This window comes from Lampetra planeri, chromosome 26 (assembly GCF_965212315.1).
Source record: "Lampetra planeri chromosome 26, kcLamPlan1.2.h2, whole genome shotgun sequence".
Classification (NCBI taxonomy): domain Eukaryota; kingdom Metazoa; phylum Chordata; class Hyperoartia; order Petromyzontiformes; family Petromyzontidae; genus Lampetra; species Lampetra planeri.
Window position 1 is genome coordinate 2,399,388 of NC_136132.1, and position 17,645 is coordinate 2,417,032.

A 17,645-nucleotide genomic window follows, 5' to 3' on the forward strand; every position below is an offset into this window, starting at 1 on the left:
CATCTAATCCAAAGCAATTGTGACGTTTTTTGGCCACGTGGTGTTTTTAAGTTCTGGAACGAATCTTATTCTTTCTACCCCTCCACCCTCCCTGCTACAAATTCTATTTATAGAATATGAACTATTTAAAAATTGAATTTGTTTTTTTTTCGACATTGTGATTGTGTAATATTAACGGCCACTAGTGGCTGGCAAGATACCACGTGAAATCATTGTAGATATGATCGGGGGAAAAAATACGAAGTGTGGATATTTCACATTAAGATTACATTTACACCCCTTTGTTAATCCACTGCTGAATGAAGGCCTTCCCACGCCGTATGGGCTCGTGGTGGTCGTTTGATCACAGTAACTTCGCATGAGGGGTCAGTGTAGGTTGCCAAGGGGGCTGTGGGGTGGAGTGTGTGCCCAGGAACGTCGAAGACTCGGCCACTGATGATAGCCGTGGTTTGGCACCGAACTCCGTTTTCCCAGCTCAAGTTCGGGAACCGCTGCGCCATTCGGACGTGAAAGACAACATTTACTAAATATATAGTATGGCAATTATGAGTTTAAAAACAGTGTATTGACCAATATTGTAGATTCCTATTCTTGGATCTTTCGGTAAAGTCACGTAGAAGGGAAATAAAACATATAAAACAATAAAATTTTCACGACGTTTCGGCCACAACACAAGCAGCCGTCCACAGGTGAAGAACAGCGCTGTCGGAAAGACAGCGTCCTCATTAGCTGTCTTTCCGACAGCTCTGTTCTTAACCTAACGGCTGCTTGTGTTGTGGCCGAAACGTCGTGAGAATTTTGTTTTATTTCCCTTCTACGTGACTTTACCGAAAGATACTAGAATATGAACCCCTGCAGTCATGAAAGCTTTAAATCGAAATTTGACGATTCCTATTTGTGTTCGAGTTAAATATATGAAACGTGATATAAATCAACCCATTGTATGACATGCGCGCGCCTTCAAACGTTAAAACGATGACGTAACTAGTTTCGTGTATTGTTTATTCGTATAGTTAAAATAAAGCGGACACTTTTAAAAGCAAGTGGTTTCTTTATTACTTTGCAAACAAGCAACTTAAAAATAATGTTACTGCATAACAGAGAGCCCATCGCTACAACAGCACGACCCGTCCCCCGCATGTACGTGGCAAGCCGAGCAGTCTTGTGTACTCTACATGTCCACGAGCCTCCCACCCCCCTGTGCCTCACTTTTATCGTTTTAACCCCTAAACTCTGAGCATGACCCGTGTCGACCATCACGCGAACTTCAGTCATCCTCGCAGCAGCGGCTTTTGTGGCAAGCCCATCGAACAAAGACAGCGGGCACCGCATCGCGCGCTTTTAGATGTGCTGCGGCCGTCTGGAACGCTCTCCCCCTTTCGATATTAGGAAGTCGCTGGAGCTATGCACTTTTAGATCTAGATTTAATATTCATTTCTTAAGAACTGCCTTTTGTGTTTAGTTTGCTGTCCTTCCCCGCACCTCCGATTAGCGAAATAAGTTAAACACATGACACCTAACCCAAACCTCTCTGTTACCTGTGTTGCTCTCGCTATGTATCTTGGTGATATCTGTCTGCTAATATGTCTGTCTATAGTTTTCTGGTTAGATTTTATGTCGCTATTTCATTATACCTGATGATGATTGCTTGTGTTGCAATCGAAACGTCGTATTCTATTATTTAATTTATTATTTTATCTTTAGACGTGACTTAACCGAAAGAAACAAATAATAATTCCTGCAGTCACGAAAGTTCTAAAATTAAGACCTAACCCAAACCCCATTTTCAATTAAATCCTCACCCAACTCTCACCCCCTAAACCCAACTCTCTACCCTTAACCCAAAACCTTCACCGTCTAAACTCTACAGGATAACTCGGCAACCTTGATGAAAAGCGTTATTTAATCAACTAAACCCCAAGGTGGGGTTGTGATTGCATGAAAATCTGGTTTATGACAAAAACTAAATCCTGCGGGGACTGGGAGCGCCAGACCAGTGTCTATCCCGCACGTGTAGAGACAGTAGCAGTCACTTCCTATTCTTAAGCGAAACTTACAAGTCATAACAGATTTGTAACAGAAGGTAGCGAACGAACACCACATCAATCTTATTGCATACTAAATGGGCAGCGATGCTTGACCCGCCTTAAGCACAATCACTGCACAACAAAAGCGAAATGTTTTGGTCGAAGCTCCGTGACATTTGGGCGGTCAAGGAAATGACTAACCTCATAGGTAGTAGTTCCACATGCTTTTCATGTCAGAATATAGCAATACAAGTTAAACAAAACTGCACCCATACCGGTGTGTAAGGGATGGGTGTGTGCCACGCAAGTCCATGTTTACGACTAATTATAATTATTATCAATATCAGCCATGATCTATCCACTGCTGCCTACGGTAATTAATGCCAATTAGAGGGTACAACAATTTAACCTTCCGATCCGATGAAATATCATGACTCGTGGTGGCGATTTCAAGATTCAAATCATGTTTTATTTAACACTGCCCTGAATATTGCGGCCTCTAGTGGATGCACGATCACACCGACCCAGTTACATAAATATACTGATCGAAAACATTGATTATTCACATTCGCGTTTGGATGCACGTAGCGTGAGCGCATCAACGTTTATCGATAAACTAATGCATTTTTACACTACCTCACATAATTACAAACAAATATCTACCTTCATCGTCCACAAACCATTATCAGAACCATTAAGATTAATTTATACTGGTATAAAAGTTTATTTTAAAAAGGATATTTTTTGGTATTAAATTCCCAATTCCATTTGTGCTATCGGCATCACGCCAATAGATGAGGAATCCCCTTGGACAACTCACAGAGCGCTGCACCAAGGGTGTTGGAGAACGGCCAAGACATTTTTCGCAGGGCTCCCAAAAGAAAATTTTCAAGCCGCCTTTTTATTGTTAACACGATAGGGGGCACACTTTCCCATAAGCTCTGCTATGAGATTGTCACGTGACAGTCAAACCAATACAGGTAGAATCAAGCAAAATTTAGTGCAATTTTTTGTTTTTACATGATCGGGTTTCTTTCGTGCGGACAACTGGTGGCTGGGCTGAGACCACTAACTCTCTCTCTGCACTCGAGAACCTAGTTCAATCAAAGTTGGCTGGATGCCCGATAGATTCAAACCAATGATCTCCGCAGTCCTGGCTCGGCACTCTGATCTCTTGAGCCACCCGGCATCCTCACACGGTTATCATGCTCCTAGTGCTTGTAGTTATTGTTGATCAATTTAATGCATAGGGAAGACTATGATTTTTTAAACAGTGGGAACTCATTAATTCAGTTGGTGCGGCTTCTCTGCACTTGGCAAGAAAGTCGCATACTGTGGAGCACAATGCACGATCATTCTTCTTTACTACACGTGCACACACACCCACTCCGCCCTCCTTCATGCACGATCGACTACATTCCACAATTCATTCATGACCTTCGGAATGAATCAAGCTACGCTTTTTTGTCCCCCTAAAAACCACAACTTCAGTTCAATGGCCAAAAAACTACTGGCCTTCTGTGCAAATAATAATGCACGAAGAAACGGAACGACTCAGACGGTCATGCAGATGCAGGTGATATAGAGTTTAAGTGCCATAACATCTGGGCACAATCGAAATGTCAATATCCACAAACAGTGTTGTCGCCCGTGGTTCAGAGTTCAACCGGAGTCTTCTCCCAAGTCTGAACTGGGATGTTCTGGAAAGCACACACGCACACAAAGATAAAGACAAAGATCCCCCGTATAGTCTTAACAGACTGTAGGGGCAAGTGCTGTTAGCGAGCACACACACACGCACACACACGCACAAACACACACACAAAGACCCCGTACAGACATTAATAGACTGTTGATGCAAGTGCTGTTAGCGAGTGCCGAAGGCCAGCCGGCACGGTGTGTCCAGCACCGTGCCTGGGTACCTGTGTCTCCCCAGCGCTGATGTTTTACACACCACACCAGGTACGGTCATTCTTTTAAGGCCAAGTCGATCTCGGAGTGTCCCAGGATCGATTCCAATATCACTCGCCATCGATGTTAGCCGTGGCCAGAAATCTAACTCAAGTTGCCGGGTTTGTAATGCGGCGAGCACAAAAATGCATCGCTACTCCTCACTCACACACGGTAAATACGGTAAATTGTGAAAAGGAGTTTCCAAGCGATTATACTGCTCCACCCGTTTGCCCGTGTGGCCCCTGTAAATGAAGTGAGAAGCCATTGTGACGTGTCAAACACCTGAAGGATGTGACGTTTGAGAAATGCAACTCAAAGATGTGAACCACAACGCATAAACATTGATAATGTCATGAGTCATACTCTCAACAATGGAGTCGGAATTTCGATTCCAGAATCAATTGGTTTAATCTTGTTTGTGCCTTCTAATTGTTTTACCATGTCGTCTTTAGAACTGATTTTTATGTTTAGTTTGTTAGCCTTTCCCGCACTTCCGATTGGCATGGTTGACTATGTATAGTGCAAAGGAAATTCAACATACATGCGTGCAGTGTTTTCTGTTCCACTAGCCTAAATCGCAATTTGTTTACGATGTGCTTAAACCTTAATCGATTCTCAAGCGCACTGCGTGTATCGTGTGTAGGGAACGTATAATCATCATTTGAAAGCAGGGTGTGTCAAACTCGCTGCCTAAAATGTAGCCGATATTTTGAATTGTGGTGCTCTAACACATGGCTGTAGGGTTTATCATGCAAGCGGCATGGTGATGTTACACAACATTCAAGTCATGCTGGGAGGGAGGACCCAGCAATTTTGCCACAATTACACTTTCTGCTGTCAAGAGATAATCACGTTTTTCGTGTATGAATGATTGCTCTTACCCAGCACGGTACATGCTGCAGGCGGTCCCAAGCATTGGGTAACATCACAGAGGCAACATTTAAATCATCCCAGTAATACAAATGGGGTGAAAAATGTGTATAATTTTGAAAGTAATTATCTATAGGTAAAGGTGTAGCCCTGCAATTGCCTGTTTATGTCACTTCTGGAAGACAGGTCTCCACCACAGGGAACTTGAGAGAACTCCGAGAGGGTGATTTGGTCTACTCTTCCACATTGGCCAAACGACTAGGGAAGAGGTGGTAGTAGACATCGTACACAACCTGCTAATCGACCAACTATGGTGAACCCATTTACACCCCTGGGTAGACGGTGGCAGTGGACGGGGTGGGGGGTGAGAAGGATGTAAGAAACGTGCACCATTTTCCCAACTGCTGCAAGCTTAGATCTCGCCATGGTGGCCAGATGTTAGCTACCTCACCGGGTATACAGTAGATCATGGGTTCAATCCCGACCCTGACGCCTGTATATATGGAGTTTTCACGTTCTCCCCGAGTTTGCGTGAATTTTTCTCCGGGTCCTCCGGTTTTTCCCTTGGTATAGAGAAACATGCATTTCGAGTATTTAGCTAACATTTCCACATGATAAGCCACTTCATTTAGCTATCATTTGTGGCCAGGTTGCATCTGAACAAGAGCTATTATAGCTCAGTGGGCCTTACCTGGTGAAATAAAAATAGTTAATTCAATGTTCATAGATCAAATTGGACCAGCTTCCCTTGCATTTGAAGTCCATTGCGCTACCCACAACACCACGGCAGCATCCAATTATGAATTATCCGTAGTTACATAAAATGTGGCTTATTTATGGAGAAATGGAGCTGCGATGGTAACAAGGTGTCAGCAGGAGGCAGTAACAACAAGATGGCGACTGACAGGCCTAAGTGGCAATGGCCATGTCACGATCGCTACGATGTAATGGAGCTTGTAACACCACGTACCGGCCTCTTTGTCCTCAAATTCTGGTGGAAGGTCATCGTCATCCTCAAAGGCGTCATCCTCTTCCTCCGCAAGCCCCAACAACTTTGATGCAAGTATATGAAAGAGAGCAAGGCGGACATTTAGAATGTATCTTACCTCCCAAATATATTCGAACGCCCTGTCATTCAAAATTCGCCCATCACCACCGTCATCATCGCCGTTGTCGTCATCATGGAATGCTTCTCACTTCCGTAACTGCATGGACCACTAGCAGTGGCAGAAGTGGCTGAGGTGCGAGTGTGCTAATGTTTGCTCCACCAATGGTGTTAAAAACTCCTGTTGGACCCTCCATGAAGAAAATGATCTCACCCCTACGCTCACAAAACACACAGCACCTCAACGGAGTGGTCTAACACGACCTCCGTCCTCCATGTTCGCCTCAAAGAAATTTGCGGATCTACCATGTCCTAGATCTTTGGTGGTGCTTCAGAGGGCAGAGGAACCCCTCCCCCCACCCACTGCTGAAGGCTCAGCCACCACCCTTCGTGATTCTTGTAGCCAAGTCAAAAATTGTTGGTACAATATTTCACAACAGTGGTGATTTTTCAGCAATGTTCCTCATATACATAGGGGGCGACACCTAGAGCAGAATGGAATGCACGATTGATAAGAAGCACATCGCAGTCACTCGTTCTGTTAGAGTTTAAAATGTTTTAAAAGGTTAACCATGTCGTGTCTCCCATCTTGAGTTTCTGTCAGAGGTGGGACAAAGTCATTGTTATGCAAGTCCAAGTCGAGTCGCAAGTCATCAAATTCATGACTCGAGTCTGACTCGAGTCCAAGTCACATGACTCGAGTCCACATCTCATAGGTGGGACAAAGTCATTGTTATGCAAGTCCAAGTCGAGTCGCAAGTCATCAAATTCATGACTCGAGTCTGACTCGAGTCCAAGTCACATGACTCGAGTCCACACCTCTGGTTTCTGTAATAGAAATGTGCGCCCCTCCAGGCTCGCTCACTCCCGAACTACATCTTGACAAAGCGCCTCAACAAAACACCCCCAAGCAGCCTGCTCCCCACCCCACCACTCTGCATTCGTTTGCGTCACCTGCGACCACCCCCCCCCGGGTCCCCGTACCGGCTTAAGTGCACGGAAGGCCCGGTTGAGCACCTCGCGGAGCGTCTTCTCCCGGCACGACGAGGCAAAGTCCTGTGCCGGCCCGAGGAGGCGTAGGCACTCCTCGCTCTCGCTCCACACGAGCTGTGGGGGGGAGATGGGGGGGCAGAGGGAGGGGTGGGGGGCAACACATGGACGTGGCCACCACACAGGGCATGGCTGTGAGTAACACATGCGATTGGAACCTCTCCACCAGACTGAAAACTCAATTATTTAGAACTGTAGTCTTGGTTCTTTCGGTAAAGTCACGTGGAAGGAAAATAATAAAATAATATAAATATAAAAAATACAAATTCTCACTACGTTTCGACTGCAACACAAGCAATCATCATCACACCTGCAACACAAGCAATCATCATCACACCTGATGATGATTGCTTGTGTTGCAGTCGAAACGTCGTGAGAATTTTTATTGTTTAAAACATTTTTTATTTTATTATTTCCCTTCTATGTGACTTTACCGAAAGAACCAAGAATATGAATCCCTGCAGTCACGAAAGCTTTAAATCAAAATTTATTTATAGCTGCTTTAGGTGTTTAGTTTGTTGGCATTGTCCCGCACCTCAGATTAGTAGTTGGGCACGTACGGTGCGAAAAAAGTTTAACACACATACGTTACATACGAGGTCAATTAGAGTTGTGATTTACGTCATTCATAGTGAACCGAAATCACGGCGTTAATTGTTATTTCAGCTCACGATGCAGTTGAGATTACATTTATAACTGACTCCATGTCTGTTTTCCACCTGTGATGAGTGCATATAACCTCTTTGTGGGTCGCGGGAGTTATTATATGACCATACTTCACCACGCTGTTAAGTGCGGATCGGTGATGGTGGGGAGCACAAATGTGGAAGCATAAATGTACAGGACCTTAATGGATTTTGCCGCACTGTTCCATGTTGCCTCCAACATAGCCCCACACATTATGGTGCATCCATTCATCGATGTATGCATACAATTGTGTGTTTAAAGAATCAATGATGTTAGGAGGTTCAGGGAAACCCTGCAGCCATTAGAGGTGCTAACTGCACTATAAGAGCACGAAGAGATAGTTTAATTCGTGATGCGGATTCGCGACAATTCATTACAATTCATTGAATTACAAAGGCAGGAAACTGAAAACTTTAGAAGAACCACTTGGTTCTAAACTATTGCAAAGAAGGCAATGTAGATTATGCAACTAAAGCATGTGATGCAGCCAAGTAATACAAGGAGAATGAGGGCTTTAAGTGCTGGACAAGGGACTGAAATTAACTACAGCCGTTTGCAGGAAATGGCTCTTTTTTATGTGCAGTGGCATATCTTGATTGACATGGGCCCCAGGTACAAAGGATTAATTGGAGGAGGGGGGGGCTATTTAATTAACGTAAAAACTATCTTCCTAGCCGAGTGGTCTGGATACCTCCAACCTGAGAGCCCCAGTGCAGTTTGCACTGCTCGCACATTTAATAGCCACGCCGTTGCGTCGGTGTTATGGCGAAAGAAGAAAATATCATAGGATGTGACTTTGGTTTATATTGTGTGTCAAAGATGCTGTAAAATGTGAAGAGGTTTTTTTTTTTTAAACAGCATTAAACAAGGGTTTAGAATTCTACGGGGCTGACATAAACCCCAACACGGGGGTGACAGCACTTATTTAACTGACATCCTTTCACGTCACAATTCATCTCGAGGTTGTTGCTCTTATCTTTCCACTTTATTGCTCAGATTTATAGTCCATTATTAAAACCCTTTCATGCCCTCAACTGGCTTTTTTATCCAACATTATGTAACTTTCTACATTTCTATCCACTGTATAACATGAAAGCAAGCACTGCAAATGGAGATCTAGGAAATACAAACATCACACCATAACATCCTTTACTTGCTGCTACTCAATACTCTTTCTTTCACATGTCCCCCCCCCCCACGTCTCCAATCCCCATTGCATTTGGAGAGGTCAGTGCCCTCAGCATCTGCTTTAGGATCATTGGATGTGGTTAACCGTCAGAACGTTCACAATCCAATTGAATCGCATTTTCCGAACGGAAAGGATAAACAATATCTTGGCGTGACGCCACAATGTAGCCCTCCACATGTGGAACCCAATGCCCAGTGCGCCCGGTCTCCCACCACTAAAGTGTACAGAAGGGTTGGAGATATGTTGAATAATAGATGCATTGCATTGTCCCTTACAACCCGACCGTGCCAACTGAAATTTGTCTCCAATAGTGGGCGCTAGGATCGCATGGAAGAAGCAGGCGCTGCAACTGTGCCAGGGGGCCCATGAGAGACAGGAAGCCCTGTGGCATCAGGCTGCAAAGGGTGGGGAGGGAGTAATCAAACAGGGGGCCCGATTACATTTCTTGCACCAGGGCCCATACCAACCATGCTGCGCCGCTGCTTATGCTGTCAATTAATGAGAATAACCACTTGTAAGCATACGCTGGTAAGTTTGTTCCTGTTTCAGTGAGAAAATAACACCGCACAAGTGTCAGAAGCTAAGCACACTTGAGTCTGGTTCACACTTGGGGGCTTGCCAGGCACCGTGGGCACAGGGTCTGCGAGGTGTGGCAGACCCAATCGAGTCCACTCACTCGATTGGGTCTACATATTGATTCCGTCACCATGGAGCTTTGAACGTCACCCCCTTGGATGTGGTGGGATTTCTCCAGGTTCTCTTTTTTGTTTTGCCACATGACGCAAAACAATCATTCATGGAATTGGCCAAACATTCCAGTGTCGCAGGATCTTCCTGAAAAAGTGGTCTGAGACTCTAAGAGCTGTCTATTTGTAAATAACATTTTACTCACAGTGTTCACGTGATGCTCCCAGTGTTTTAAATTTCCTGGCCGGGCATTGGAACAGTTTCCCAGAGAGTACGAGGACCATTTAAGCGAATTTAAGTTTATATTTTTTCTATAATATAGATGTTGTTTGTTTCTAAACTGTGATTCTTAAATATGTTGTCAGTTTTAATGTTAAGCTAGAAACACTTCGTCTGTGCTGTCCAGTTGCCCGGGGTGAAAAGTGGGGTAAAATTTTTCTCAATCCTGGCCAGCAGGTTCAAAAACGTGATAAAATAAACAAATAGGCCATAACGGGCATATTAATTCTTGCAATACAATCTGCAACACTGCACTCAGGCAGCCCTTTAACACGTGCACTTTTCCGGAGAAGCGTACCAGCCTGTGCCATGTACCCAGTGGTGCTTGCACCGCCTGCACTCTGGATAGCTATGCCACGGACTGCACCCATGGCCTTTCGATTCCTCATCCCCATACATAACCTGTCATGTACCTCGCTAGCCTCTCAAATGCGGTGATGTTTACATACCTGAAAAAAACATTAATGAGTGATTTCCCTTTTTACAAAAGGGTGTGGAGTAGTGGTCATCTCAATTTCTACAGCCCTGAGAGAATGGTACAAGTTCCATATTCCTATGGCAGGGGCCAGTATATCCATGAAAACAGTGCACGATTGTTTTTGTTGTGCCCAAGTGACGAACAATGGAGCTCGACCTTTCGATTGGCTGGCCTTCAGCAATATATTACAGTCTAGAATGAGTGATTAAAGACGATCAATCGTGGGATGGAGTTGGTGGCAGTGGTCCCGGGCATTGCGTTACGAACTCAGCGACCTCACTTTTCTACTCCCAACCAAGACGAACATCAGTGGGGAGTTGGATGTGAACCGGTCATTTTTCCCTCCTCTGCCCCTCAATGACAAGCGTGGGAAAGTATGGCCTGCGGTTCATTCAGCATGGGATTGACAAAGGGCTGTAGATTATTATATAATCGATATTATGACTGGTTCCCTCACCCAAACCCATACAAACACACACCAAGCCATCGGCTCGCGGTCACAAGAGTGTATACAGTAGTAGTACTGTACAAGCAGTGGAGAACATCGATAAAGGCTTACGACACTCATTTAATGGAGTTGGATAAAACATCCCAATGTAGCAAGGAACCTCCTTAAAAATGAGCGAGGATTTTCTTTGAGAAATTACCGCACAGGTAATGATTTGGATTGCTATACATGAGCAAATGGCATGAAGCGGATAATATACCATGCGATTCGTGGTGGTGTATAATCGGAAGATATTAGATAAGACAGGCGTGAATCGATGTGTGACATCAGAATATGAGCCATTGCGGAAGATGTTACCGTACGCCAATGCGAGACATTTGAGATGGGAAGACGTGTGACATTGAATGATGTGACCCGGGAAGGTGTGATTGAAGATGGGATTTGAATATATTCGAGATGACAAGATTGCGTCGTGATGAAATATGTTATATCGGAAGATAAAAGATGGACGAGATGGGAATGAAACAAAATAATCTCACCAGCAACAAGATAACAACAACTGGAGGCGTCACCGCGAAATGACACAAGACACATCATCACAGCACAACAACGATAATAATTTACATTTATTTGTAAAAAGGCGCCTTCCACGAACGTCTCCTCTGGTGACACTGGAGATGATCGCAAGTGTCGCCCACATCTTTCGCACCCACACGAGGCAATGTCCAGCAAAGCACTCAAGATCAACAACTTGAGGGGGCGCCACCGTCAAAAATCAAAACGCAATAAACCCAAACCACAAGCGACCACGGCGTCTCCTCGCCTCCATCTGCAACGCTTTTGTCACCGCGGCATTTCGCGCGCGAGAGAGAAAAACCCCACGAAATAAAAGCCACCCTCCTCCATCACCACCACAACCACCACCATCAACACAATGCCAAAGCGGCCACCACCAACAAGCGGGCAAACTTACGAACGGGGCGCTGGGGTCGCCGTCCTGCGGGCACGCCAGGCAGAAGGAGAGCGGCGCCCTGGCGTCTCCGACGGGCTCGCTGAGGAAGTGGAGCCGTCTGTCCGCCTGCTCGGAGGCGAAGAGAGAGAACGGAGTGCTGAGGCACCATACCTCCGCTTCGGCCACCACGGCGCCGAACTCCATCGGGGCCTCGTTCAGGATAGGCGGGAGGGTCGGTGGGGGCCCTCCTCCTCCTCCGGTCGTGTGGTGGTGATGGATGATGTTGATGATGACGGCGGCGATGATGATGGTGGTGATGTTGGTGTTGGTGGCAGACGGTGAAGACGCCGCACACAGAGATAGAAGAGGCAGAGAGGGCAGATATTCCAGTGGTGTCCCTGCTGCAATGCCCTCTGTACGTGTGCGCGTCTTGAACACCGTGACGTGTGTGATGTCGCCCCCCCTGCTGCCCAGCGCGGGCAATGCGCAGCTGTGAAGCCCTCGGATGGGTTTTTTCTCTCTCGTAACGCGGCCAATGGCACCGGGGAGAGGAAGACGCAAACTCGCCGTGATCTTGTTGCTGTCGAATTGATCTTGTTCAGAATATCTCAAATCCCGATGTCATCATCTGTAGGCGAGTTTCACGCACACTGGCCACACGTAACAAAGACAAAGGTACTCCAACCGTGTAGCCTCAACAGACTGTTGGGGCAAGTGCTGAGCAGCTTCTAGATTTGAAGCTTTCGTGACTGCAAGGAATCATATGCTTAGGTTTTTTTTCGGTAAAGTCACGTAGGTAAAATATCAAAATTAATGAAAATAAAATAAAAACAAAAACAAAAATCACGACGTTTCGGAGGCAACACAAGTCTCCGTCATCAGGTGGGACCGTCACAGCCGAATTAGCTGCATCAAGTGAGGCAATGATTCAAGATGTAATCCCTTATAAGCAAGTTGAAGGGGGGAGGAGAGGGGGGGGGAGCTCATCAGAATGTTAGTACAACTCATCGGGAGGGGGGGGGGGGCAAAACATTGAACGACGGCTTGGACGCGGTTGCTGCTGCACACGCCAACACAATGGACATTGGTATAAACATGGGCATTTTCGTTCTTTTGTCTATCATGTGTATCAGACCTCCCCTCTCTGTCCATTGTGTTGGCGTGTGCAGCAGCAACCGCGTCCAAGCCGTCGTTCAATTTGTTGGCCCCCCCCCTCCCCCTCCCGATGAGTTGTACTAACATTCTGATGAGCTCCCCCCCCCCTCTCCTCCCCCCTTCAACTTGCTTATAAGGGATTACATCTTGAATCATTGCCTCACTTGATGCAGCTAATTCGGCTGTGACGGTCCCACCTGATGATGGAGACTTGTGTTGCCTCCGAAACGTCGTGATTTTTGTTTTTATTTTTATTTTATTTTCATTAATTTTGATATTTTACCTACGTGACTTTACCGAAAAAACCTATGAATATGCTGAGCAGCTGTGAAGGTCGGCACAGCTCAGGAGTGGGTGAGAGGGTAGCCAACACCACGCCCGGCCACCTTTGTCTCCCCAGTGGCGATGTCTTTACACGCCACACCATGTGATAATTTGAGGCTGAGTCGACCTAGGCGAGGCTCAGGACCGGTTCAGATAGATACTTGTCACCAATGTTGGCCGTGAGCGGGAATCGAACCCTGGTCGCTGGGTTCGTAGTGCAGCGTAGCGCTAACCACTGCACCACCGCTCCCCACCCTGAACACACACACGTCTAGCGGATTTTATATAACACCGTGGCCTGAAAGGACAAACATATAATAGACGACGTTTTGGGCATTGACCCTTCTTCATAGTACCATCGCCCGAAACGTCGCCTATAATTTAGTTTTGAAGTCCGCGGTGTTTTTTGACACGGAATGCGTTGCGTTATTTTGTTTTGATTTGTGGTTGTGCATCAGCGTCAACGCAGCAAGCAGATTAATCAACTAATGTTTAATTACCGGATTATAGGACGCACCTCCCACTCCCCGATTTTGTGTTAAAATACATGGGAATGTTGCGTCTTATAATGCGGAACGTTTCGTTAATATCAGACCTCCCGTTCTGCGCCTCTTACATTCGGGATGGGGCATCGACAGAGAGAGACACACGGACATATCAAACACGAGATGTTTTTAATTCAATAATCGTTGTAAACTGAAATATGGGAAAGAAAGCAATAATAGGCGTATCTTAGATGTTTTATACGTTTCTTTATTAACAGTTTAGAGGAAGGACCGATGATTCGTATCGAAGAAAAACATCGAATTATGAATCCGAAATTAGCAAGAACACCAAAAAGTTTAATTGGAAAACGGAGGGGCTCTCATGGTATGGCAAATGCAGTCCGGTACAATTAATACGACGAGCCGAAGTGGAGTGAGATTTCATACATTGCCCAGTACGCAGATTTTGCAACCAATTTTACGGCGAATTAGTTTATTCTGCATGCAGTTCGTTTGTCAATCCACCGCTAGATGAGGGCCTTCTACAATCCGGGCATGCAGTGAGGATTATTTGACCATCCATACTTCACCATGGTGGTCAGCGCGAGGTGGCAGACGCACCGATAAAATAATATCACGGGGATGTAAACAATTAAATCATGAAACGCTTCTCGTCTTATGAATACAACCCTAAAACTACAGTCCACCCGCACAAACGTGGCATTTGCGGATACTTGATAGCGCATGGATGCCAAAAAAAATAACAATAATCTCCACTGTGGGACTGTGGTCACACAGAACTGACGATGGGACGTCTCACGACGCAATGCTCGATTCGCAAACACGGGAGTCATCATCACAGCTCCCGACGCAATTATCTGGCTCAACCACCTCAGTGTGAAATTATAGATGTTGCCCAACATCAACAACAGCCATACGAAGAAGATGTGGGGGGGGAGGTTGATTTGATGCACGATTCGAATCGCCACACCCGACCCATGGACCGCATCGAATCTCCAGAGGATTGCATCATTCTGGCTCTCGTCACGATGGTCTCTTCCCATCCTCCCCTGCTCCTTCCACTCTCTGCCACCCCCGCCCACTGATGACATACACTCGAGGGAGCCTCACGTCCACAACAGCCACCCGCGGTCTTAATTACAGCACGTAGCATGTTTCCATTCAACGTTCGGGATTTCTACTAAATCCAAGTGTGGTCTTCTCGGTGTGACCGCGTGTCGAGAATTCCGTCTCTTAAGCTTTTACGACGCACTACTGCCGGCAACTTGAGGAGTTGACCTCTGACCTAGATGGAAAAAAATCCAAGACCACAAATTTACACCGGTAGCTATCACAGTCTGCGCTTTTAACCCAGCAACCTCCATGAGTTCAATTCCCGGTCACGGGTAACGTCAGTGGCGAGTGCTATCTGAATGGGTCATAGCATCCCCTAGACTTCATACAGCGAACCCCCACACTGACCAGCGATGGAGACACATGACAACATAACCTCCATAATCATCAGAGTGTGCGGTCTGGCATGGGCCGCCTGACTGGCCAAGTTCGGTATTGCACCTAATAGAAGAAGTGACCGTGCAGTGGAGGACCTAGGCGATTTTTGCAATGTTTCTTTACCTTCTAAATATATGAAAATATTGTCGTCATTCTAGCACGCGAAATACAAAGTCGATTTCAAAAAGAGGGTGAGGGGGGGGCAGCGGGGTAACGTAACAAACTCGGCGCAATGCACCCTCAAAATTACGGATCGATTGGGAGCATCAGGGCTCGCTGCCCTACCGCGGTTGGGGTTACGGTCGGGAGTCGGGTATTTAAGGGGGAGGGAAAGTAGATGGAAGAAGGGGAATGTAACCAAACAGGCCCAGAAATAAAATAACGAAATCGCGATGTCCAAGTGTGTAATTCTTGTTTTCTCCCAGGAGCAGCGATTGCCATGTCTTCACAGAGGTGGTGGATTAAGCTCGTGCGGGTCCTGTAGCATATGTTATAAATTGGCCCTAAATAAAAAAACAACATAAATATTAAAAAACAGCGTTGATATCGTGTTTTTTTCTGGAAGACTTTGGTGTTTTTTCCTGGATTTTTCTGTTGCGCGTAGTCACTTTAAGATGTTCTTTGTTCATGTTTTTGTTTGTTGCGGTTGCTCCCGAGTCAAGAGCCGCATGTCTCACAGGGCTATACCTAATACATTAAAACTGAATGAAATGAAACTGAAACAGTATTGTCTGGCTCTCGAAGAGAGAAGAAGACTCGGAGGCGCGAGGAGGAACCACGGAAGGCAGCGGCCACCTGGCGAGCCTGTGCCAAATTCCCCACCTCTGCTGCCCCCTATATGTCAAGGTGTTCTCGGCCAATTCATGAGTGTGCGTATGAAACTCAACTTTTTTTTATTTTACCAACTATACATTTTGCTTTACAAAGTAACATGCATGGAAGAAAACACAATGGTGGAAAGTGTATGGTACTTTCAAATACAGATGCTGCATCTTTGTCACATGGAATAGAATGAATGCATAAACATTGATCCTGTAACACTTTCCATTATTAACAACAATAACATTACCTTCCGAGCAAGGCACGCGCATGGCGTGTGACATCTTCACCTCAGACAAAAAGGCTTATCTATTTCGGGCTCGCTTTTTTGGTCGGCAAATTTTTTGGGTAATAAGCCTTTGATTAATTTGCCGGGTTTTCTATAGGATAAATCCCATATAGCAATGCAGCCTGGTATTAAAATAATATTCACATTGATTGTGTGTTGAACTTCTTTCACACCGTCCATAGCCACCCATGCTAATCGGAGATGCATGGGAAGGACAACAAACTAAACACAAAAAGCAGTTCTAAGGAAATAAATTTTCATTCCAGCTTTAAAAGTACATAACTCCAGTGGCTTCCTAATATCGGAAGGACGAACATTCCAGACGGCCGCAGAAGCACATCTGAAAGTGTGCAGTGCAGTGACCGTCTTTGTTCGATGGCCAGCCAAAAGCCGCTGCTGCTGCGAAAGTGACCGGAGTTCGCGTGATGGTTTATGCTCCTTTACGATGTCAGCAAGGTATTGATTGTGGTTCGTTTGTGGCAAGCACTTTGTGTGTGATGAGTGCAACCTTATAACGTATTCGTTCGGCGACCGAAAGCCATTGCAGCTCGGCGAGCACTGGACTGACACGGTCGGATCTTGCAGTACCCGTCACGACACGTGCGAGAGAATTTTGTACACGCTGCAGCTTGGTCACGTTTTGTTGCCAGACGTCCCGTAGAGTAGTGAGTTGCAATAATCGAGCCTTGTCGATACAATGCTACACGCCACCGTGTTGGCTACGTCACAACTCAATAGCGGTCGAATGCGTCATAGAGCCTTGATATGAACATTTCAGGATCTCACGACATTGGAACATGCGTTCAACAGTTATCGCGACCTCACGTTACGGACAGTGAAAACAGACAGAGCAAACGCAGTGACGGTGCTCTCATCCTTGTTTGTAAGAGGAATATAAATGTCTTCTTGGTTCTTTCGGTAAAGTCACGTAGAAGGGAAATAATAAAATAAAATAAATTAAACGTAATAAAATAATTTTATTATGTTTTAATAAAAATAAAACATAATAAAATAATGTTATTATGTTTTAATAAAAATAAAACATAATAAAATACTTTTTTTTATGTTTTATTTTTCTTCTTTTATTATTTCCCTTCTACGTGACTTTACCGAAAGAACCAAGAAGATGAATCCCTGCAGACACGAAAGCTTTAAATCGAAACATAAATGTCGTTTACCACGTCGATGTTTAGACACGTTAAGACATTTCCTGTGCATGAAGCTGCGGTCGACAACAATAAAAAGGAGTTCTCGGGTGTTCAACGTGTCGGGATCAAGGTCACCCACGCACACACACACACGCACACACACACACACGCACACACACACACGCACG

The 17,645-nt window shown here is 45.5% G+C and overlaps 1 protein-coding gene across 1 annotated transcript; it reads right to left on the minus strand.

Moving 5' to 3' along the window:
* Positions 1-1,031: 1,031 nt before the first annotated feature.
* On the minus strand, positions 1,032-12,192 carry MTURN (maturin, neural progenitor differentiation regulator homolog). The gene is made up of 5 exons (XM_078606450.1): positions 11,747-12,192; positions 6,940-7,062; positions 5,821-5,902; positions 1,769-3,727; positions 1,032-1,516 (listed from the first exon to the last, which is right to left on the minus strand). Exons 1-4 carry the CDS (start codon positions 11,927-11,929, stop codon positions 3,690-3,692), a joined length of 426 nt encoding a protein of 141 aa, XP_078462576.1. The 5' UTR covers positions 11,930-12,192; the 3' UTR covers positions 1,032-1,516; positions 1,769-3,689.
* Positions 12,193-17,645: the final 5,453 nt, after the last annotated feature.

What these genes read in the sequence shown, in the direction of transcription:
- MTURN (XM_078606450.1), bottom strand. Translation starts at nt 11,929, where the DNA reads ATGGAGTTCGGCGCCGTGGTGGCCGAAGCGGAGGTATGGTGCCTCAGC. An exon ending in GCGACCCCAGCGCCCCGTTC is followed by an intron (nt 7,063 to 11,746) that starts GTAAGTTTGCCC and finishes TCCCCCCCACAG; the next exon opens with CTCGTGTGGAGCGAGAGCGA. An exon ending in CCTTCCGTGCACTTAAGCCG is followed by an intron (nt 5,903 to 6,939) that starts GTACGGGGACCC and finishes CTTGCATCAAAG; the next exon opens with TTGTTGGGGCTTGCGGAGGA.